Source organism: Diabrotica undecimpunctata, chromosome 3 (assembly GCF_040954645.1).
Source record: "Diabrotica undecimpunctata isolate CICGRU chromosome 3, icDiaUnde3, whole genome shotgun sequence".
Lineage (NCBI taxonomy): Eukaryota > Metazoa > Arthropoda > Insecta > Coleoptera > Chrysomelidae > Diabrotica > Diabrotica undecimpunctata.
This window is the reverse complement of record NC_092805.1, coordinates 169,245,032-169,270,457: the sequence shown is the minus strand read 5'-3', so window position 1 is coordinate 169,270,457 and position 25,426 is coordinate 169,245,032. Positions and strand designations below refer to the sequence as shown.

Below are 25,426 nucleotides of genomic sequence, written 5' to 3'. Positions count from 1 at the left end.
TGAACGCGATATTGCAGAGAACGTGATGAATTTTAAATTACGAGACTCCGAGTTTGTAGATATGACCGTTTATTGGACATAATAAACTACGATATAGCTGGCCTATAAATCCTAGCAATTTTTTTAAAAGGGAACACTACAATAATTTTAGAGAGTTAAAACTTAGTACTGAGAAAATAATCATTAATTTACTCTTTCTTGGTTGGTATATTGTGTTGTGGTCCAAAGAGATATTCTTGTTTTAAGTTCCTGTAGTATCTTTAAAGAGTAAAACATCTGTTTGATGTCTGTTGAAATGAAATGGTCAGAAAACGATAGCTGACGGTCTTCTTGTCGATTGGGTCGCGTCGAACAGGTGCACTGCAAGTTTAAAGGAACCGTTGTTTTTGGAATACATCGTACTCATAAGAAAAATTTTCGTGGACATCAAGTACTCATCACGAAGTTCGTTGCCAACAAAGTTGAGCAAGTTTACATGAGGAAACGAAGCTGTGCTGATAGGTAATATTGTAAATACTTCTTGAGACGTTTTGAGGACGTTTTGAACTCTAGCTTTAGGGCTTTAAATCGTCCCCAAAACGTATTTATTTCTTAGTGAAGGTGGAACTGCGCTTTATGCCAGGGAGGTTGTGGATGGATGTTAGTTCACTTTTCTGCAGAGTTTATGGAGTTGGACTGAAATTATCCGATATCCTTTGTAGTTGGTATTTAAATATTATGGTCCGTATTTGCTCTATACATGTGCCTTTTAACGCTTTTAACACTCCACGCCAAATTAATTTGGTGTAAAGCATAATTTTGGAAGCACGGACCCTAAGTGAGGCGATGCTTAAACGCTTGGAAGCCTTTGAGATGTGGGTATATAGAAGACTATTACGAGTAAGCTGGGTCGACAAAGAAAAGTTAAACGTGGTCCTGGTAAAAGAAGAACATTATGGCTGAAAAATCTAATACCATGATACTAAAAATCGAATACATCATTATTGAGAGCTGCTGTCAATAAAGTCACAATAGCGAATATGGTAGCCAACAAAATATCCACCGATCAATAACGGTCATGGAAATAGATGAAGAAGAGGGGCGTAATTAAATACAAGTGACGAATAGTTTTCATAAACGTGTTCTAAACGATGGGGAGGTAATGAGAGTATTGAAAATGTTGCTTGTGTATATTTTTTTAAAATTTGGATCAGGGTAAGGATTTGTAAGAACTGTTTATTTCACATAAACAGTTATTACAAATAAAAATATCCAAATTTATCAACAAACCTTATATTGAGTTTAACCTTCTAACAAAACAGATTTTAAAATTTTGGTTATGTACCAAATGACGGAAAAGAATATACTGACTGTCATATGTCGAAATGAAATACCAAACCTTGCTGAATTGCCAAGGTTAACTTTATTTAAAAAAAAACTAAAATATGACAATTCGCTGATCCATAAAACTTATATTTATTTATAAACTTTTAAACTGAAATGAGAGCAAATCTTAGTATATTAAAGATACATATTTATCTAGAAAAATTTAACAACACTACTTTGCTGCACTGGCTGATTATTTCTTTTTAAGTTGTTAAGACGCCAAGAGACGGTTCCCTAATAGGAAGACGATCAGTAGGAAGACCACAAAAACGATGGAACGACAACTTACTGGAGGCACATTGAAAAACAGAGAGTCATGTCTATAAAAAAGAAGAAGAAGAAGAAGATTTGAATAACAAAACATTGTTCCACACAAACTTTAAACGATCTAGATCCGACCTATGGGAGAAACAAAATGGAAGCTGGACAAATCTTGGGAGAGGTCAAAAAACTGGGCTTCAGGTTATCCTTGATGATAACAATATGTTTTCTTCAAAACTGGGCTGCTTATTTTTCACTCAAAACGTATTATTTCTTTCAATGTATTGATTTTATTAACCAGTTGTCGTAAATAGAACAATTATTCAATCGCTTCTATAGTGTCATGCTGTATGTCTAAGTAATTTTGTTAGTTTCTTCCTAATGTTGCGGGAATGTATTTAGTTTTCTGTGTATCCATCACAGTCCGATGTTTTCTGTTGCATTTTTCAAAAATTGTCAATAGTATTGTCAAGTAGTATCAAGTATTTTATTTACGAAATAATTTTCTTTATGTATCTGAATTTATCAACTATTTAAAACAATACCGGAAAAACATAATGGAGGAAAGTAAAGTAATTAAACAAATCCATTAAGTTAATTGCAAGTGTCTGCTCTTGCCGTTTTTTTATTACTTCTAACAGAAATACCTGTTAAATTTCACGGAAATATTGATGCGGTCCTTTCCTTTTTCACTTTTTACCCGACGCCGACGTTGACTAGAAAATGGCAGTTTGATGAGTTAAGATTATGGCGGAGGTCCAAAACACAGAGATGGAGTTATATCAGTAATTTTATACAATAAATATTAATAAATGTAGTGTGATAACTACCTAAAAAAGACAGTTTATAGATTGTTTTTTTATTTAATTGGCAATAGTTTTGTGCGAATGTCAGTAAAATTCGTACGGAAGCTGAAGCATGATTTTATAATGACACTTTTAACAAATCCGTTGACCAACTTGTTTACCATTCTTTTCTTTTTTAAAGTACTTGAGCAATTATCTCATTTGTTATTTTTGTGGCCGGTGCTATTCTTCGTCTTAATCTTAGTTGGACCAAAGCCCTAACATCAAACAGGCACAAGGTGGAGAAACTGATGTAAAGGACCAGCATCTGGAATATAAAGCTATTAAATTATTTAAGAACAAAATCAAGAAAACTTAAAGGTGTAAACAAAAAATTTTAATAAATATATAAAATAGTAATAAAGTTATTCAAAGATTAAAATATAACAAATACAACTAAAAAACGTATTAAAATATTAGATTGTACTACTCTTCACCCAGTCGCGTTTTTCTAGCGTTTCTTTGGTTTAAAATAGTCTCCGTAATTAGATCCCCTACACAATTAAAATTTTCAACATTTTGTGTTAAACATTATAATTGTCGTTTGGTTTCCAAAACGCTCAATCGAAAGGTGCCGTACCCCACAGCATCTTTTACTGTGCATTTAATGCAGTTTTAATCCATTATCTTGTTGTTTCCATAGATTTCTTAGATCTTTGTATCTATAGATCTTTGTATCCATAGATATAAGATCCAAACGAATCATGTCCGGTCAGGAATTGTGGAAAAAAATTTTGTTCTTTTAAATTTTGCAACTATACCACGCTATCACGTCTGGTATAAGTACTTTTAATTGTGCCTTTTTATCTGTGTCTCTCATTCGCTGAGCATCCGTTTTCATGTCTCAGCTCTAATCTCTTTTCGGTGGCCATTTCCACTGTAAATGGGAAGCGTATGAGCAATCACTTGTGGGACTAACGTGGATGTAGTTCCATCCAGCTCAGATAAAAAGGGTTTTATCTGAGCTCTTTTAATAATTTCTTTAATATTTATCTACACAGGCGCTGCATATATAAAGCTTTTGCAGTAGCTTAGTTCGTCTTTATTAGGCATGATTTTCATTAAGTCTGTTGTTTTGGTTTTATGCTATAACTATACTGCTAATTATTACTGTGCTCTTCTCATATTTGAGTATATTTTCTTTTTTGTCATGAAATATTCTATTTCGTAGTTATTTTGTCCACTTTTTTATCTAATAGGTTCAGTTTCTCTCTTTTCAATGCTGTTGTTAATTCCACATATCATCTCCAACTTCATTTTTATTTCCAAAGCTTAGTCCTCCATGTATTGCTTCATGACAAATCACCTTTTATCATGACATTCTCTTCAGATGGAATATCACCCAGTACATCTTGTAATTGATCATAGGAAGTCTAGGTACATCTATTTTCTATTTATCATCATTGGTGCTACAGCCGTATAAAAGAGCCTCGACCTTCCCAAGTCCATTACGCCAGTCAGTTCTATCCATTGCTAACTGTTGCCAGTTTGCTGCGCCTATTTGTCTACCATCCTCATCTACATCATCCCTCCATCTGAGTTTTGGCCTACCCCTACTTCTACTTTCCACAGGTTGTGACATAAGGATTCTTCTAGGAGGTTTGTTCTGCTGTGATCTTGCCAGATGTCCTGCCCATCTTAGTCTTCTTATTTTTATAAAGGATACTACGTCTTTACCACCAAATATATGTTTATTCTTCTCAGGATCCAAATATTCTTCTCAGAATCGTTCAAATATAAACAGAAGATTTTCATCTGCCTTGGAAATGGAGCATGTCTCCGACCCATATGTCAACACTGGTTGTATAAGGGTTTTGTATATGGTTATTTTTGTTATTTGGCTTAAGTTCCTGCTTCTCTTATGTCTACTTAGTCCAAAATAGCATTTGTTTGATAGGATTATTCTTCGCTTGATTTCTTCCGTCATGACGTTCTCCTTGGTGATCAGGGACCTAAGTATGTAAATTTGTCCACCACTTCAAAGGTAGAGTTATCAAGCCGGTGTTTCTGGCTCTATTGTTGGGTGTTGATGCCATTATCCTAGTTTTCTCCTCATTTACTTGCAGGCCCATATTTTTTGAGGCGTTTGACAAGGTGGTAAACATTTCTTCTAGCTTGCGTGTTGTACGGGCAACTAGGTCAACATCATCTGCATATGCCACAATTTGGAATGATTTATTAAAAATGTTTCCTCTGTTGTCTATTTGGGCATCCCTGGTCGCCTTTTCCAGAGCTACGTTGAAAAGGAGACACGCCAGCGCATCTCCCTGTCGCAGCCCAACATGCGTTTCTATTACCTGTTAACTTTTTATTTTAATAAACTGCTTTCGCGTCCCACTCAAAATGACTTTGATAAATTTTTGGCATGCGATATTTTGCTTTTTCCTTAAAATTGTGTCTAAATTGACTGAACTACAGATTTTACTCCTGTAGTAAATATCGTGGATGACCTTTTGTTACAATCGCTTCATAACCGTCTATGATATTTGGTTCTAAACTTATATTCCATTTTCAAAGAACAGATCATACAACAAACGCTAATAATATTCGCCCTCAAAGAAGATTAGAGCGATTTTCTCTACAAAAAAAACATGACCATAGGACAACTAACGAAATTATTGGCCCTATATAGAATAAATGAAAAACAATGCGTGAATTGGATTTTTATGCATTTGATTAAGGTATGCCTCATTGAGAATGTGGCTGGAATAAATGTATTAAATATTTAGCAGAAAAAATACAAAATAAATATTTTCCATCTAACTCCTTCCTACTTCTAATTATTTTTAACAAACAAGTCTCTAAAGGAAAAGAAACTAATTCAACCGAAACTTCACAGTGCCATAAATACCGACAAACCAACAATATTTCTTCGGAATAAAAAACTACCCATTTCCACTCAGGTCCTGGATAATCAGGCCGGGTTCTGAATTAGACTCTTAAATAATTAATAAGTCTCCACTTTTGGACCATGTTACGAAAAAGATCTGTTTCTTTATTTCCCTCTTCGACCTCACCGGGTTGGATTTCCCCAGCGTTATTGAATTTTTGAGACTGGGACTTTCAAATTGCAGGAATTAAAAATTTATGAAAGTGGAGACTAAGGAGTTATGATGGGGATAGCAGCTGTAATCTTTAGTAAATATTTGAATCATTGAAGGCTATTTGACCTTTAATTATTCGAATATGAGTTAAATCGTATTAATTGTAAAGCAAGAATTTACATTTAGTTGGTGTGAAATGTTTAATATAGATGTCTTCCATGTACGATTTTCAAGTTTATAATTATAGTTAAAACGTGTGTTTACATCCAAGTGCAGGGTGCAGATTTAGGCATTGTGGTCTAAAAACACAATTTAGCTAATGACTTACAGTTCTTCAAGTTCATTTTCGACAGGAATGAATTTTATTAGTAAAAGTTTACTTTAAACAATATTACGTAAAGCACTTTGAGAGTGGGGGTGCGATATATGGGCGGAAGGGGGTTTGAACACGCGTCACATAACATTGTTTTTTTAGGTAAATAAAAAAATTATAAAATTAATATCTCCCAAGTTGGCAATCCTTTTCTTTTATGTTTTACGGGAAATTCCTAGATTATATTGTACATTATTTGTTATTTGTTCTTTTCATTTATCTTTTACGGAGAATTCTTCGACTATATTGTGCATCCTTCTTATTTTGTTTTCGTTGCCAGTAAGACACAGCAACGCATTGCTGTAGTCAGTGTAATATCATCAAAAATTGAAAAAAAAAAACGTAGCAATTGACAACAAAGATGTTTCGGCGGAATACAGAAAGCCTAAAGACAGCTTTCAGGATCCAGAAGAACCTATACGGGCATGTTATGTCACTTTTGTCCGTAAATCTCAATATTTTTTGAAAGTGAATTAATACGCGGAAGAATCCTGCTGTTGATGCTCGGGGAGTGCATTTAAATCTGTCTTGCCAGATTTCCTACCGCCACACTGCCCAAACAATAAAGATTGCACTTCTTTTCAGGTTGTCCGTTAATCTATGGTCTCCACTGGAGTTTAAGCAGATGCCTTAAGAGTTATTTTGTTCATTAGTACAATGCGACCACAAGAAATATCTGCCAGTAGGATCTATTCCACATCCCACAATATTGCTACCCACAGAGTCTTGTTGCCAAGACAGAAAATAAGCTTCTTTCTATTGTGCGCTGCAATGAAACATCGTCTGAGGATGCCGATTGCAAGTGGTTTAATAATTCCGGAACACTATTCGTCTGTTCTCCGGATGCCAGTAATGAAAGAATCTGAGTGGCTAACAAATCCATGGACAGAGGAGTACTAACTCCTAACGAATTGTTTTTTACATAACTACCTCTTTCTTACATCCTTACACCAACAAAATATTTAGGAACTTTATCAGTAGAGTTACTACGTACCCTGGAATAGATATTTATTCTGATCATAATCCTTTACTCGCCGACGCAAGAGTCAGGGTAAAAACTCTTAACCAAATGTTAAAAAGAAAAAAATGAAAAAAATGCCTAAAGGTTACCATAGAAGAATGAAGTTTAGCTGAAAAACAGGATAGGGAAAAATTTCTATCTCTAGATCAGAAATAACCAAATATTGATTCTACAGAAGACAATTTTTGTTGCTATACTGATAAAAATATTTGGATTTACTGTATTAATTGGAATTAGATTCTTCTTCTTCTTCTTTATAAGCAATTCTGCTTGTTCATTGGCGGATTAATACCTGATGGAAGGTAGTCACTCCATCTTTTGCGCGGCAGTCCAATACTTCTTTTGCCGATTGGTGACTTATCTCTTGCTTATTAACAAAATATAAGGAATCCACATATCAGTTAAACAAAAGGAAAATAGAAATTCTGGTTCGAATTTACCCAACTACCTATTTTTGAAAAGTTCATGGCAAAATCATAATAAAATATTTGCTCACTATTTATCGCAGTTATTGTAATATTTTAAATTACTTCTTTTTATCTTTATTTAAATTTTATAGGTTCATAATTGACAAATATTACCAAAAAAGGAAAATAACAGGAAATAACTTTTTTATCACTATATATGGTCGTTAAAAACTTGACAAATTACATTTGTGCAGAAAATTCATCTTATTTTCATTGTTTTGTATTCACCCGCGAAATATTATTATTCTAACGTCATAGATCGCAGTCCCTACGGAAAAATAAACATCTATCTAACCATGATATCCATTTTGTCAATTCTAACCAGACTATACATCCCGTCTAAAAAGCTTCTTAGACGTGGTTATCGTCCGAAACAAATCGCTGAGGGGTGGCAATACAATCAGCCAATACGTTTCTCTTTTCTTTCTATATGAAAACTCATGAAAACTTCCTCCTTCGATTCCGACTGCGGCAGTTTCCCGCAAAAAGTACGGAACGGCCGTGGATTTATCTTCCGACAGACCTTTCAATTGATATCATCCACATTTTTTTTCAGTTTCTTGTAACAGTGTGTTTTTCTGTAGTTTGGCATTCGATATATTGGTTTTATTTGATTATAGTGCAGATTATAGAACTTTTACGTTTACATTAAAAATATAAAGATAAAAATACATACAAAAATTAACGATAAGCGGAATATTGTTGCATTTGTAAAAAGTTAATCATAGCCAGAACATTATTATTGATAAACAAGATTTAAAAAAAGAGTGACAAACATGTACATCAGAGCTATTCATTGCAGTGCAGTGGTAGAACAGTTAAAGACTAGAAGACGAAACCTGTCCACACTACTTTTCAATGTCTACAGTGAAGCGGTATTTCAAAAAGCGCTCTAAGACTGAATAGAAGTTATATCTATCAATGGAGAAGTTTTGAATAACTTTTTGCAGACGATACAGTAATAATGACGGATAACAACAATGATTTACAGAATGTAATGCAACGCCTTAATGAACGCTGTCATGAGTACGGACTGAAGATAAATTTACAGAAAACTAAATGCATGATCATAATTAAATCTGCACATGCAAATATCCAATTGACTATTAAAGATATTAAAGATAAGAAAAATATCTAAGATGCGAGCAGGGGACTAAGCTATGGAAAACAGTCTACACGTTTTTGGTGGTTCAGGAGCTATATGGAGAATCGAGGACCATTAGCATAAACTTCTACAATAATAACATAAGATATAAAATAACTATTTAATCTATACTGACAACTTACATACGAATAGTAATTGTAATAGTTCTAACACCTTATCCTTGATATGCGCAACACATTTTGGCACGTTCGCTAGTTTTTGTCGTTACACAAATCTAATAAAGAAAAACAGGAAGGACTGGTGTCACATGAAGGGGAAACTGGAGATTAAAAATGAGAAAATTATGAAAGAGGTCAGAAAATTTTTAAAGGAATCTTAACGACTACCTGAAAATCTTAAGACTCTAAATTTTTATCTAAGTTTCTAACAGGAATTTGGAAAACAGATTTCTTCTGGAAACTTTAGAAAGTTACTTTTTTGACAATAAACAAATTTCAGTGGTATTTCGTCGAAAGTGCGAATTACGATAACTAGTACACATACGAAATTTATTTTTTGATGAGAGGGAGAACCAATTACCAATACCTACGGAAACAGGACCACGTATACTAGTGGCAGAAATAAGAGCAGCCATAATATCACTAAAAGAAGAGAGAGCTCCAGGACCAGACGGAGTACAGTCTGAATTTCTTGAACTTCTTGATGATGAATCTTTAAGAATACTATGTAAAATTTTCAATAATATCTATGACATAGGCAATATTCCAAAAGATTGGCTAATTTCAGAATTTATTACGTTACCAAAGAAACAGGGAGCGAAAAAGTGCGGAGAATATAGGCTAATAAGTCTAATGAGCCATACACTAAAACTTTTTCTTAAAATTATACATCGCAGAATATATAAGCTATGCGAAGAGAAAATACAAGACACACAGTTTGGATTCATGAAAGGCGTAGGTACGAAAGATGCACTGTTTAGTCTACATGTATTATTTCAAAGATGCAGAGATATGACTTGCGATACCTACCCCTATTTTGTGGACTACCAAAAAGCATTTGACATAGTTCAACATCGAAAAATGATGTATGTTCTAACAAAATCCCAAATAGATGATAAAGACCGTCGTATAATACAAAATTTATACTGGAATCAATCAGCCACAAAAAGAACAAATCTTGGAGATGAACCGACGGAAGCGATCCAGATTCTGCGAGGTGTTAGACAAGGATGTATACTTTCACCTATATCATTCAACCTATATTCAGAGCAAATATTTAGTGAAGCCTTGGAAGCCTTGAAGCGATAGAGAAAAAACTGGAAGCCTTCGAGATGTGGCTATACAGATGAATCCTAAGGATATCATAGGCGGACAAGATAACCAACGAGACTGTGCTACAAAGAATGGGGAAAGATAGAGAAATGATGTATACGATTAAAAAAAAAAGTTAAAATATCTCGGACACATAATGAGAAACGGCACTAAATACACATTACTGACAATAATCAATCAAGGCAAAGTATTTGGAAAGCGAGGAATTTTGAGAAGAAGAATATCATGGTTAAAAAACCTGAGGAAATGGAAATGAAAACCTTTACAGCAACTTCTTCTTCTTCTTCTTAGCCTTCTGTCGTCCATGTTTGGACATAGGCCTCTCCCAACTCCTTCCATCGGTCTCTATCCTGAGCAACATATTTCCAATTTGTTCCGGCTATTCTTTTAATATCATCAACCCATCTCATCTGTGGTCTTTCTCTTGGTCGTTTACTTTCGTAAGGTCTCCAATGTAGTATTGTAGTATTTCAGTGTTGGTCTTTTTGTCTAGCAGTGTGGCCCGCGAAGCTCCATTTAAGTTTGGCAATTTTTGTTGCTATGTCCTCGACTTTTGTTTTGGATCTTACCCAGTCCTTCCTCTTTTTATCTGACAGTCGTATACCTAACATTGCTCTTGCCATTCCATTGTTCTTTCTATTGTGGCTAGTTTATTCATGTTTGCCTTGGTTTGGGTCCAGGTTTGACATCCATATGTCATGATAGGAAGGATGATTTGGTTGAACACTTTGCTCCTCAAGTATTAGGGTATTTTGCGGTTCTTAAGTATCCAACTAAGTTTTCCAAATCCTGCCCATGCTAGTCTTGCTCTTCTAGTAATTTCCGCACTTTGGTTCTCTTTGTGAAGTCTCATGATTTGGCCTAGGTAGATATATTCCCGGATTTGTTCTATCTCACTGCCATTTATAGTTATACGTCTGGGGTCATCTGTGTTTGTCATTATTTTTGTTTTTTCATATTCATTTTTAGACCGACGTATTGGGAGCTGGCTGCTAGTTCCCCCATCATAATTTGCATTTCGTCGAATGTGCTCGCTATAATCACTACGTCGTCAGCGAATCTGAGGTGGTTTAACTTGTTGCCATTAACGTTAATGTCATGGTTGACCAATTTGTAGTTTTGGAGACATCTTCTAGGGCTAGGTTGAAAACTAGGCTAGGTTCACAGCAACAACTAATCTATTTAAAGCATCAGTTAATAAAATAATTATAGCCAGAATGATCTCCAATATTCGAAACGAATAGGCACCAAAAGAAAAAGATTTTTCTTGTTTTGTGGAAAAAAATCTCTATCAAAACGTATTTAATGTTGGTTTTAAATTTACCATCAGTGTTTATTAATTCAAAGTTAAAATTGCATCTTTCTATTTTTATTCTTTTTATTTCTTTTCCAACAAAAAACTAGATTTCTATAAAAAAAAGGGTAGCGCCCTCTAGCGTATACTTTACTCTTACAAATTGTAAATTTTTTATTAATGGAACATAGCTATTTTTAACAAGACCAAGTTTGAAGAGATCGATTAAGTAGAATTAAAATTGTAGAAACTTTTAGCTAGGAACAAAGGTTCTACTGTTAGTTGAAAAGATAATTTTGGTAGAATACAATTATCATGTCAATGTTTAATTGGGTAAATTTTGTAAAATTGTGCTTTTTTAATTACTATAGAGACAATATCGTAATTCATTCCCAAGATATCGCCGAATTCTTAGTTGGTCACTCTACATACAATATCATAACCGAGTAAAAATTAAAAACCCAATAAATTGACCGTTTCGATATCAAGTAAAATCCAAATTAAACATAATTATTTATTGTAGATTCACCCGAAGTTTAGAAGCAGCATGTTTAACGCCTATAATACCTATAATTTGATCTTGAAAGAAGATGTGCTTAAAATGAGCTTACGAAAACAGAGTAAATTAAAATGGGCGAAACGAGCTAAGGAGCTAAAGAAAAGTAAGAAACTGAGGTGGTTCGAAAACGAAGGAAAAGGTTATGTGCATTGTCACAAAGATCTAACGTTGTACAAAAATTAAATTATAATCAACGGCCTTTTGTGTGTAAATCATTTTATTTTGTATTATTGCTTTGTTTAAAATATAAACTGCTGAAAGATTCGAGAGTTGTACGATAAATAAAGAACTTAGAAGCATAAAGGATTAAGGGGTGACGACTGTATTAAAATATGAAATTTAATTTTTAACGGTCCTCTTAAACTTTTATGTAAAACTGACATTCTATAAAGACATATTCTAGAGGACCGTTAAAAAAATTTTTGTATAGGAACCAACTAAAAGGTTTTCAATTAATACGGCAATGTCGCACGATAATCGCGTTTAAACTTGCACTTGTAACGAAGAGATTGGGTACTTGTAACGAAGTAGAAAAAAAGTTAAGAAAGAAGAAGAAAATAAATTGAGTGTTCGTTGAAAATAATATGTATTTTATGCTAGCTGTGTGCGTTTTTTGTTGATATCCATTTTTAATAATAGTATTTATTTATTTATTTAGCGTATGGACTTTCACAGTACGATAAATATACAAATACAATAATATTTACATATATATTAAATATATTATTTAAACACTAAAGATGACAGAATGAATGACACTAAATATTAATGTCCAATTTACATAGCCATTCAATTGCTTCTGGGGAACATTCCGCAAAGTCCTGGAGGTTTCCACGGTAGGCACGATTCAAGCAGTCTGAAACACAATGGCTTATGGTCTGTCTAGATTGTCCGCAATCGCACTCTGGACTTTCTGCACGACCCCACCTGAACAGCGAATCAGCACAATTACCATATCCGGTACGTATACGATTAAGCCTTGCCCAAGTGGACCGGGGCAGATTTGATCCGATGAAACCCTGAGTTGGGGTGGATATCTTAATATAGTCCGATTCTACTGTTGGCTCCATCTTGTTGTCAATTGCCTATGTATATCATAGGAATTACCAATTTTTCGGGCAGATCGTATTGGAGGATTTCTAGATCTCAGTCGCTGGTGCTCTTTTGAGATGTCTGGGATATCTTGATGTATTGGTAATTGTACGTTGGTTACAATTTTCTGGTACTCTCTCACTAATGCTGCTGTACGGCGTAGATCTGGTGGAGCAATATTGCTCAGAGTAGGCAGCCATCTCACTGGCGTTGGTTTTATTGTTCCAGTGATTATTCTCATGGTTTGGTTAAGTTGGATATCGATTTTGCTTGTATGTGCACTATTTAGCCATACTGGTGCACAATATTCTGCCACTGAAAAAACCAAAGCTAGAGCAGAGGTCCGAAGAGTATCTGCAGAAGCACCCCAAGTTGTTCCGGCAAGTTTTGATATTAAGTTATTTCTTGTTCTTAGTTTACCGGCTGTGTTTGTAAGATGACTTTTGAAGGTGAGTGTTCTATCAAGTGTGACACCTAGATATTTGGGGTTGTTGTTATGTTTGATAGCTGTATCATTTAGAGTTACATTGAGAGTATCGCCCGCAAGTTGATTCGACAGGTGAAAGAGACAAGTTTCAGTTTTGCTTGTGTTAGGACGTAAGCGCCAGTTCTTAAAATAGTTACGTAGTGTAGTTAAGTCCTCGTTTAGAGCTCGTTCTCCTGCTTCTTTACTATTATCTTGGAAGCCAATGGCCAGGTCGTCAGCATAAGCAAATTTTCTTGATTTTTTTTCAGGTATATCTGCTGTATAAAGGTTAAATAATAAAGGAGCTAGCACTGAGCCTTGAGGTAAGCCGTTGTTAAGTTTTCTAACGTTACTCTGTGCATCATTCATATATACCTGAAACAGTCTGTTAGTCAGTAGATTGTTTATCAGCTGACAAGTTTTGAGGCAAGTTATGATTTTCATCAGCTTATAAATAAGGCCCTCTCTCCACACAGTGTCATACGCAGCCGTGAGATCTATAAATGTTATGGCAGATTTTTCGCGTCTTTCAAAGCCAGCTTCAATAAATGTAGTTAAGGACAGCACTTGGTCACAGCAACTTCGTCCTCTTCTAAATCCAGCTTGTTCAATTGGTATCGCATCCTCAATGGTGTCACATATTCGGTTATATAAAAGTCGTTCTAGTAATTTATAACAGCAACTGAGTAAGGCAATAGGCCGGTAACTTTCAGGCAGCTTGTTGTCTTTGCCAGGCTTCTGGATTGCGATAATTTTTGTTCTTTTGAATTCTGGGGGTAGCACAGCTGTACACACAATGTCGCTAAAGAATTTTTTGAGCCACTGTCGTGTTTTTGTACCAGTGTGGACTATAAACTCAGGATACATTCCATCGAAGCCTGCTGCTTTGCCTGTTTTAGTTTGATTAAGCGCTTCGTTTATTTCATCCAATGAGAAGGCACGTGAGTATTCTGATGTTGCGGGAGTATTTGCTTTAAGTTGTTTAAGAGCTCTTTTTACGGTAGATGTATGAGTTTTCTCAGATGGAGCTCGGGAGTTCTCAATTATTCTATTGGCTATTTTATTTGGCTCAATTGTTGATTTGTTTAAGTGTTGCGCTCTGCTTGCTTCGCCCAGTTTGCGGATCAGTCCCCATGCCTTTCGACTGGAACGTGAGAAATCAATATGTTCTACGGTAGACTTCCATTTATTAAGTCTTGTTGAGTCCAGTGACTTCAGTAAGTTGTCACCAATTTCGGGATCTTCTGATTTCAAAAATTCGTCATATAGTTTTTGGCTTTTTTCCGTCCAGCCTGGGATGTACTCCTTTCGGAAACCTCGGGGGATATGTTTTTTGGCGATAGAGATAACCATTCCTAAAAAACGGTGGTAATTGTTGGCCTTTGGGTCAATGAAGCGAATGCAGGTGTCCAGCTCTTTGGTGAATTCGGGCCAATTTCCTTTGTTAAAATTCCAACGGGGTCTCGGCGTGGATTCAACGATAGGAATTTGTATGCCTAGTTCAATTATGACAGGTCGATGTTGGCTGTGAGGGAAACTGGGAAGTACAGTTCGAGAGCTTGGAAGTGGTTGCATCTGTGAGTTAGTGGAAACCCAGCATAGATCAGGGTTGTAGCCTTTGCGCCATCTTCTAGAAAAGAAGGTAGTTTTATCTTTTAGACTATGGATAAGGTGAATATTATTTTCTTCGGCCCACTCCAGTAGTTTCTCCCCATTTTCATGATTGTTTTCATATCCCCATTTGTTGTGGTGACTGTTAAAGTCCCCAATGTAAACTGTAGGTTGGTTGTCTACAGCTTTTATTACATCTCTTAGCCATTTAGTTAATGGTGGTTTGTAGATGTTTTTTATGATTACGCCATAGGTCCGATGGTAGGCCCGATACGTCTCGTCAAATGGTGTTGATAAACACCTTTGTAGTTTTCCATATTTCTATATGGAGATTCCTGTTCTTATTTTTCTTTATCATACTGGTTGCCAGGAGAGCTCAGCGGCTAGTTTGGCGTCCAAAAATTCATAGACCATTTAGCGTTACCCAGAGTGCACCACGTGGAGGCGATCTATCATTACACCCCCTATCTATCATTCCCCCATCTATCATTATCATAATAGTATGGAATGGCCGGTAGATTTCTGGAGGAGATTTAATTGCAATATGCGTTGTAACGTAAGCAAACTATTTACTTAAGTACACAAATAATATAGGCCTTTCTGCTCGGGTCGGAAAGAGGTTGGGTGTGGTTCTGTCCAAAATAATATAAAATCTGTTTGTATTATTTTTAAAATTAAAATGAATTGGCCGCCATTCCTTAAAAGTTTACTCTCGTAAGGAAACGAGCTCAGACAAATAAATAAAATGAAAAATTTAAAACAAAACTAACCTTTTATTATTTTGTAACGAACAAAAAGTTATTAAGTTTCTAGGAGAATTACGTCATCCCGGAAAAGAAATAAACAAGTTTGTGTTTTCGGTATTAAATTACAAATGAAAAGTGCTTATACGAAACTAAAATTAAAATCATATCGTAATAAAACAAACATTTTATATCTTGGCCTTATCCCAAATTTCGAAATTCGTTCACATAAAATAATATATTTGAATATTAGGTAGAATGTAGATATTTAGTGTAATTAAAAGATCAATAATAAATCACTTCACTGTCATTTAGTTCATAGATAATCTTTACTATTCAATAAAAAAAATATAAAATGGGTACAATATGAATTATTATCCAACTACTTGTGTGGCGTGTCAAAAGGATGTAATTTTTTATCTTCTAGGTACTCAGGCTGGCAGAAACGTTAGATCTATCGGCAGTAGAAATATAATATCCACCATAAAAAATATATAGGATAAGCAAACGGCATATTCTTCGAATTCTTGGTTTAAGAACACATATTATAAATCCAAAGCCATTTAGATAACCTTGAACCAATAAACATAGTTCTAGCAACTATTAGGACCTCCGGTAAGGGTCTAAAATAAATTTTGTTTTAAAAATATATAAGAGAAAAGGAATTTTTCGGCTTACCTCGTCAATAGACCACTCAAACAAAATGTTCGTCGTGTTTGTTGGACGTACAAAGAGAGAAAGGGAAATGAATGGCGAAGAGTTAACGAACGCTCCAATTTTAAGGCGGCCAAGGTCAGAAACATTAGGACTACAGTTTGATTCTTGGACTAGGTTAGATGCATCCGCGCCTGGAGGATAGATGGCGTGAGCAACATTATTTTTTGAAACTTTTAAAACGGTTACGGCTTATAAGTGCAACCTATAGCCCCCAAACATTGCGAAAATTTTTTTATCCATGAAACCATTAGAAATAGTATGTCGGCAATTTTATCCAATTTGGTGTTATTATGGAAGTTATTATAAATTATTTCAGTAACTTCATGAACTCAATGATTCATGTTTAGTTGACTTAAGCAAAATTGTATGCTTGTCCAGAGGATAATTGATATTTTTCAATACCATAAAAGTTCAAAGGTGATGTAACCTATAGTTCTTTAGGAATTTCAGATATTTTTTGTTCTTCTTGAATATATGGACTAATCACATCAATAATGATTCTTACAACGTCTTTATTAAACCAAAAAAAGTTTTCTAAATGTTGAAGTGGGTAATTCTTTGTTGTAATCCTAATCTATCTCTACAAAATGAAATAAAAATGTGAATTTTGTAATAGGTGACATATGTCGATTGTAAAGTAAACTCAGACTTACCCTTTCTTATTATTTATTATTTTTTTAACTAAAGCTTTTTTTATCTAAAGCTTCGCCAAATACATCATAAAAAGCCATTGTTCTTTTTTAACTTTTAATTGTTTATCCCCACTATAAGATATAACTAATAAACCACTAATTATATAAACATAACCAACCAAAAGTTTGGTTTTTGTTTATAGCGAGAGTTTTGATGTTTAGGTTATGATATTAACCGATGCATAATTTACAGAATTCAAAAATATTTTTAGTTTATTAAAAAAAAAACACAAATAAATAATAACCAGACCTGCTACTAAAAAACAAAAAGAAAAACCGTATCGATTCCATTGTCTGTATCTCGAACAAAGCTCCAAATAATAAAAATTAAAATCACGAAGTAACACCACAATTTCTATCTAATAGAAGATTCAGCTTTCAACTCTTTGTAATTTCCTTCCAATTTTCTAATAATCCATTGATTTCGAAGTTCGTGTCAGTATATTCAAAACGAAACAAAATAATAACCAGAGTGGGTAATGGAAAATATCAGAGACAGCCGATGAATTATTGAGAGTTCGAAAGTAACAATTTGTACTGCATCACGACAAACGGTTTTCCCTTTGTAAAATCCAGTTTGCGTTTATAGAGCATTACAAATTTATATTCATTTCAATAATGGTTTTGTTACATTGCAGGTTAAAAGGATTTTTAGTCGTATTTATATGTATAATTGCAGATTTATACAAAAAAATACAATGAGAATTGTTCGGAAGATTTGCGTTCTTTGCCACATACCATCAGGAGAGTTGGTAAACCAAAAATCTTGCAGATTCAAGGCTACAGCACTAATGTATAGGGCAGTGTTGTTCTCAAACTTTTTTAGTCGCGGCACTCTTGTAGGGCTAAAAATATTTCGAGGCACACCAACCCTTGAAGCGATTTGGGAAATGACAAAAAATGAAAAAATCACAATTTTGAGGCTCATTCATTTCAATATATACTTTGTTTCAGATCAATAAAATACAGTACATTTGATATGCAAATATCCTTACTTAATGCGATAAATGAAACTGTTTCGATGATGTTTTCATTATATCCTTTATAATTTTGAAAATATTTTTAAGTTTGACCCTCAAATGACTTGATGCCAAACCCATATTGAACGATACTGAAGAAAATATTTGTATTGTAATTTATTTCTTCTCTCTAAATGTAACACGACAACCCAATATATTTTTTCTCAATCAATATTGTCCAACGTCACCTAAAAAAACCTAATAGCCGAACCTTTCATTAGAAGCAGTATATCCTCCCGACTGCGCCATGTATTTCAACAGTAACGTATTTGACCTTTTTCCTTCGACTAGACGATTTTCCATTGCGAACCTCTTGAAGCCTCTGCGAGATTTTCTTTGAGCTGTCAACCGCCGGCTACACATCTATTCTCCGAATGACACTTTAATTTAACACTATGTCACTTATATTACTGCAAATAGAAAGAAAACTAACGGCAAGCCAGCGATTTCCAGCTTTACAACAAGAAAAAATACATGTTCTGAGACTCGATGACGTTTTTCCTCTAATAAAATGGGTTATTGAAACCAGGGGCGGGCAATCGAATTGATAATTGTAGAAAGACGTCTTGATAATACTGTTTGTTATCCCGTGATGGATTCGGTAAATCAAGATCAATCACAGATTGTATTTTAATATGACTGTGGACTTGTTTTCTTGTGACATTTTACTTTTTAATTTATATATTTTTTAGGAATTGAAAAAGTCGCTTCTGTTTTTCCAAATTTTTCAATTGCAATGCCTCTAATGAAACAAGCCATTTGTTTTCCAAACTGCTTCCAATTGTTTCTATATTTCAAAAGTAAATTTGTAAAATTACTTTAAAAATCATTTTAAAAAAATATTTTTTAGCAGCAATCCTTTTTCTTTGTATACAAAGTTTCATGATCACACGTTGTTACCCTTCTCATTTTTTAAAACGGTCGATATGAAAAACTGGGATTGAAACAAGTTATTCAACAAAAAAGGTATTTAAGTACTTCTGTGAAACTCCAGATGTGTAAATCGGGTATTAACACAACCCATTGAATGATTAAGAAGCAGAAAGCTGTTCTCACCCTCTCACTATTATACAAGACCCACCATTGAACATTCATGATGTAAAAATACCTCCTCGCGGTGTTGCCACATAGTGTACATATTTCTTAGTTAATTTCTTCGGAGTGATTGTTTGGTTGATTGATTATTTTGTTAAATTATATGCAATTATGTACTTGTAGAGTATTACCGTCAATTGCTAGTAGCTCATAATTATTTTGGGCTTGGATGTCCTCATAATATTCTCGATGGTTGTTAATATAGCCTACATTCTTGTTTATATGGCATACGGTATATGGTTGACTTCGGGTAGGGCTAACTTCGGAGCTCTTCAGATGAACATCTTATAAAGTCTGTTGTTTCACTCCGCATCATACGGGCTAGGCCTTAGATAACCTAGCCTTTGGCTCGTCATGTTATCGAGCTATTTAAAGTCTCCTATTATCTACTAGGGTCAGCAGGGTCTCAGAATTTGGGACCATACTACTGCCTTAGATGTCTAGTTCTTCTACAAGCTGTTGTCGTCACAGAAGCTTCCTTAAAGATATCTCTTTGATTAGCTTCACTGGATGAATTCTGAACCAAAATCTTGCCACCTCTATTAGGCTAGGGATGGGCACATGAAAAACAGTAGTTCCCTTTGGGTCCTAGTGTCTATAGTATAAGTCTACAGTAGCTAGTAATAATACTAATCTCCAAAGAGCATCTTTTACGATTAGTTAAAAAGAGTTTAGTTGTTAAACACTAGGTTGGCACCACTTATCTGTCTTATATCCTAACCACAAGCACAAAACTACTAGAACGTCTGCAAGAGAAATTTCTTGGGACTATCCCGGTCAGTACTGAAATTACTCCAATCCCAAGTTCGGGTTCAAGCAGAATGGACGAGCCTCATATTATAAGGACATGGACTCATTCTCACTCTAAGTGTCCGGGTACCAATATTAAATTGACTTTTTTCAAGTTTAGGTGGACTAGGTAGACACCCTCAGCGGCAAGTAGTGTCCTTTTGCATTCCAGAACTAGTTTGGAGCTAACTCTGGGTTTTTCTAGGATAGCTGCTTCACTGGCCAAACATAAAAATTGTCTTGCGGAAGCAAGGATCAACTGTCTTCTAAATAGAGCCTAAGATGGCGAATATCTCATCTTGAAAGACTGGTTCGTAGGAGAGCCTGGACCGATCTAGAGATGAGATGAGCCCACGTTAACTCGTCAACATACACATAACGATTAGGCAGTGAACGAAAAGGAGTGTGAACTCAAAGTGAGGGCCATGTTGTTATGTACCATGGAAAGGTGGTAGGTGGTCACCGTGAATTTCTGCTGTAGGTACAACAAGATGTAGGGAAGTAGCCCCAATAAGACTCCATACCGAATTCACTTAGTCATCAGTTTCTGACGAACACACTTGGATTCAGAATCTGATTTAAAGAGAAGTACTGGCAGTATTCAACTATCTGTCATCTTTTCTTTAATTTTGATTTTTTCTAATGTGTGTTCATTAATTAATATGTTTTCTCCTTGTTTATAATTCATATTCGGTATGACTCGAAGTTATTGCAGTCTATTAATTTTGTTTTAAGGATATCTAGTGCTAGTTCGTGTTTAAAAAACATGAAACAGACGTATATATCCTCGATAACGTATAGATATATCTGGATTAGTCCTATGAATGAACGCAGAAAAGCTTATCATGTACCTTCGTTTTTACGTAATCCAAATTGTTTTTTTTTCCATGTCCATGTTACGTTTTTGGTAAATACGTTTATGAATGATCTTTAGGGACATTTTAAGTGTGTGATATATTATACTAGTGGTGATTCATGCATAGGGTAAAAAAGTTAGTCAATAATTAAAAGATTTCTAAAAGATATTTATCGAAAAAACACAGACACAAAAACCGAATATATTTGAGACATGAATAGGATAAAGAAGTTATTTAACGATATGCAGATGATGCGGTTATTTTAGCAAATTGAATTGAGGCCATTATATAAGACACATATCATATAATAAATAGGCATGTTTTAAAAATGTGACACATGTATTATAAATACATAATGCTATTTTCTTAACATAAAAAATTAAATTTGTTCAGACCCTGAAAGAAATAAAACCAAGCACTACAACAGGATCAGAGTACTAACAAATTTTGAAACTTATTATTCTGCAAGCACCTCCTACTTTAATGGAGGTTAAGGTCAAAACTTCCTTTTACCGTTCTAAAAGGCTAAGAAAAAAAAACAATTTAAGCCGAATCTTTCTATACATCTGAATTTATTATTGTTCTATTCTCACTATAAGGGTTTTTTTAATAGCCGGTTGTAAAATATTTTATTGCTTTTTAAAATTTCAAAATTTGCTACGAAAAGTTCGCAAAAAGACAACACCAAACAAACATCATATCGCACTCCCCAGTTGATACATATATTTCTCACCAACTTTGCTCTTTTTACGTAATAAACGTACATACTCGCTTGCATAGCAAAATAGTTTTTAAATTATTAAAACAAGACAAATTGTACTATTAAATGTGCTTTTACAATCAACTACTCAAATAAAATAAAACTACTATTTCTTCAATATCGAACTATACCTATTACGAAGGTGCAACAAATTGATCTTGTACCTATAAGACGTTTCTATAAGATCGTATTTATTTCTTTTTACTTACATCGAAAAACTGGACTCACGTCTGCAACCCATTTAAAATTTTGAGACAAGTTTTAATAAGACATAAAAAGCTTTATTCTTTTAGACGATTTTTGGATTTAGGTTACTATAGATACATCATCATCCTATATCACGTTATATCAACGGAAATCCGGCAACGATGCAATCAATCATCCCTTGTGTCTCGTGCTGGTATTTAAATTTAAAAACGAAAATGCCCTAGGCCCTTTTTGACAACACATCTGGGTCCATTGAAAGAGGATTACTTTCAAGAGGAGCTTCAAGTGTATTTTTGCGGCTTCTGTCCTTCACTTAGTTTTTTCCATTACAATGCAAGCGAATAATTAGAACTTTTTAATCTTAATTGCAGTTTCCTATAGTATAAAGTCATTAAAAATCGATTTGTAATATCTGTGGAATATCTTATAGTGTTTAAAAAATCTTTAAAATATGAAACGTATTTAATACTAACAGCAACAAAATGCATATACCAGTAAACAATACACGATATAACAGCAAATGGTTTTGCTAACAAATTGTGTAGGTTCTACTTTACCCCAATAGTATGAGAGCACCCGATATCGAAAACGATGTCTTCTTACATACAGCAACCACAATAGTATTGATGATTATGGACCGGGCCTCCACCCCTAACTAAGACACTGCCAAAGAATATAGACGCTTCTAAGCATAATAATATATAAGCATAATAAGCATAATAAGCATAATAAGCATAATAAGCATAATAAGCATAATAAGCATAATAAGCATAATAAGCATAATAAGCATAATAAGCATAATAAGCATAATAAGCATAATAAGCATAATAAGCATAATAAGCATAATAAGCATAATAAGCATAATAAGCATAATAAGCATAATAAGCATAATAAGCATAATAAGCATAATAAGCATAATAAGCATAATAAGCATAATAAGCATAATAAGCATAATAAGCATAATAAGCATAATAAGCATAATAAGCATAATAAGCATAATAAGCATAGCATAATAAGCATATATAAGCATAATAAGCATAGCATAATAAGCATTCTAAGCATAATAAGCGTCTATATTCTTTGACACTACTGTCTTGTTCGTCCGATGGAATGACTCTCTGGTACTGACTTCAAAACGGCGGTTGGTTCACGTAATGTTTTTTACCAATTGACGCTACGTGTGGGCGACAATAACCCAATCGATCTGCAATTTTAATGAAGGACACTCATTTCTCTATGCAACATTGTATAACAACCGTTTATTGTTTGGTAGTGTGTGGGTTTTTGTAAGGGAAATCTTGGCTAACTATACGGAGAGAATTAAAACTAACAAAAAGCCTGTTAATATTTTAACACAGTTATATACAGTTGAGAAACTGCAACAGCAATTACTATGTAATTGTTACTGATCTCGACCTGTTGCTCCGCAACTTGCTACCAAAAACAAACCAACGTACTTGTGTAGCTAATATGATACTCTAAACACAGTCGAGACATGGTCAAGGAATACAGAATGCGGCGGTTGGGTTGGTTGGGGAATATTGAAACAAATTTGTATTGTATTATTAATAAATTAATTGTGAGTTCGCGCGCCAATCATCATCCTCATCATTCGTGATGCTACAACAGTGAGCCCTAGTTGTTCAGAAATGTAAAATAATGAGAATTATTTAAATTTGCCGCGCATTTGTAGACGGGACCTTAGCTGTATTGGCGGTTGACACTTCATGTCTTGCCGTTAAAGAGAAGAGTCGCCAACCGCCAGCCGAGAGTGACAGTCGGTCGAAAAAAATAGGTTAACAGATGGTATGTCGATATAGTCGATATTATTTTGTTATAAGAGTTTGGATAATAAATTTGGTATCTGTGCACACATCCTTTAATTTTTACTAGAGATACAGTCCACTAGCGAAGTTAAACCAGCGCACCAGTTACAAGGGCGAACAGAATCATTCAAGAGAACAAGAATGGTCTAACCTACGCCAACACTAGTTGTGCCTCGAGCTTCTCCAGTTTATTTTGCCAGTCGTTGCTGTTCATCGCCAAACAGTTTGCAGCGCCGATCTTCCTCATCCACACCATCCCTCCATCTCAGTTTTGCTTTGACCTGTTTCCTACTGATTTTGCTAATAGGGTTCATATGGGTGGATAATTTTCATTTGCTCTTAACAAATCATAGGCGCGCCAATCACGGAAGGTTAATAGAAAAATGTTGTTTATAAAAAATCAAACATACTGCATCAATTTTTGCTATAAGCCCAATAAACTAATGAGTTATAACTGCTATTAGACAATCAATTGACAATTGAAGATGACAATTTCGTTTTAACGAAAATTTAACCTCAACTTGAACAGAAACACCGGACAATTTCACTGAAAAAATTGTTACATTTTTTTAAAGCAATTAAAAAGGCATTAAAATAAGACTTTGAAGAACTCTCTAGCATATGAAATAATGGAGTTATGATAAAAAAAGGTCGATCCCTATGGATAAGCATAAAAAATACATCAAAACAGGGACTTCGATAAATCACACATATGTAAACATGTCTAGGACAATACACACAGAGTACAATGGAAATATGCATCAATAATCATGAAAGAAACAGACATGAAAAAGAGAAAAATCAACGAAACAGCCCTCATCCTACTCAATGAAGAAAACTGTGTAGCAAACCCATCAGGAGAATGTAATTTGGTTACCAATACTAAAAGAAGAAATTACGAACAAGAACATATCAACAATAGCGGATTAAGAAACTCCGACTTGAAAGTCTTTAAAGAAAGCGTCTTTAATCATCCACAATACACATGCAACACACAAACACAAAACACAATACACGAACACTCACCCACACACAAACGATTAGGCACTTACAAATAATGCAAAAACACACATATTAATTAGAATACTTAACAAACTATTTAATTTAAATCAGTTTTTCGGATTTTTATACTTTTCTTAGTCACAAACGACCACAAATGTCGCCTTTCTCTTCTTCTCCCTTTAAATAATTAATTAGGTTACAATTTCTACGTCTCCCTGACGAAATTCAAACGTTTCAAATGGAAGTTGTTTTCAAAGCAAACAAATCGAAAGAATTTCAAATGAAACATGTAATTTGTGGAAGGCTTAAATTACAGGGTTTTATGTTTAAGTGTATTTGCTGTTCGGCTACAGTCCACCAGCTGGTGGGTTCACAGCGTCATGAACTTTCAAAGGAAGCTTAAAATCATGCGGTAATTGTATTTGAGTATAGTTTTTAAGTTGTTATATGTGTATCATACGAATTAGTGTAAAATACACGTATTATAGAAAATAGTTATAACGAATAATAAGTATTTTAATATGAAAGAATTTTATGGGTTTAATTTATATTTTTTTAAAGCTTTGCGATATAATTTAGTATCATTTATAAAGGGAATGGATTTTCACAGAAAAGAACCTTTACCAAAAGTATGTTGTTGAGTAAATATATCAACATAAAAATGAATTTAGTAAATAAAAATAAGAATACTCAAAATGTCACAAACAGTCAAGGAGTTAGAACATCATCAATCATCATCATTTCTTTTTGCCCTTATCCCTATGCGGGGGCGGCTTCCCGAATTACGTTTCTCCAAAAGCTTCTATCTTGGGTTATACCAATATTAATCCCCATTACGCACCTCCATGTCTACGTTCACGTCTTCTTTATAATTATTTATAATAT

General features: G+C 34.3%; 1 protein-coding gene across 2 annotated transcripts in view; it reads left to right on the top strand.

Annotated features, from left to right (window-relative positions):
* LOC140436291 (sperm-tail PG-rich repeat-containing protein 2-like) overlaps positions 1 to 25,426 on the top strand; it is a 187,744-nt gene that overhangs the window by 105,257 nt on the left and 57,061 nt on the right. The window contains exon 10 of one of the 2 annotated variants that reach the window (XM_072524996.1): positions 11,630 to 11,921. The exons of the other annotated variant lie outside the window; for it this stretch is intronic. Coding sequence (XP_072381097.1) covers positions 11,630 to 11,848 — 219 coding nt within the window. The 3' untranslated portion in view covers positions 11,849 to 11,921. Of the gene's footprint in view, positions 1 to 11,629; positions 11,922 to 25,426 lie in introns of those variants that run through there. 2 annotated transcript variants of the gene reach the window in all.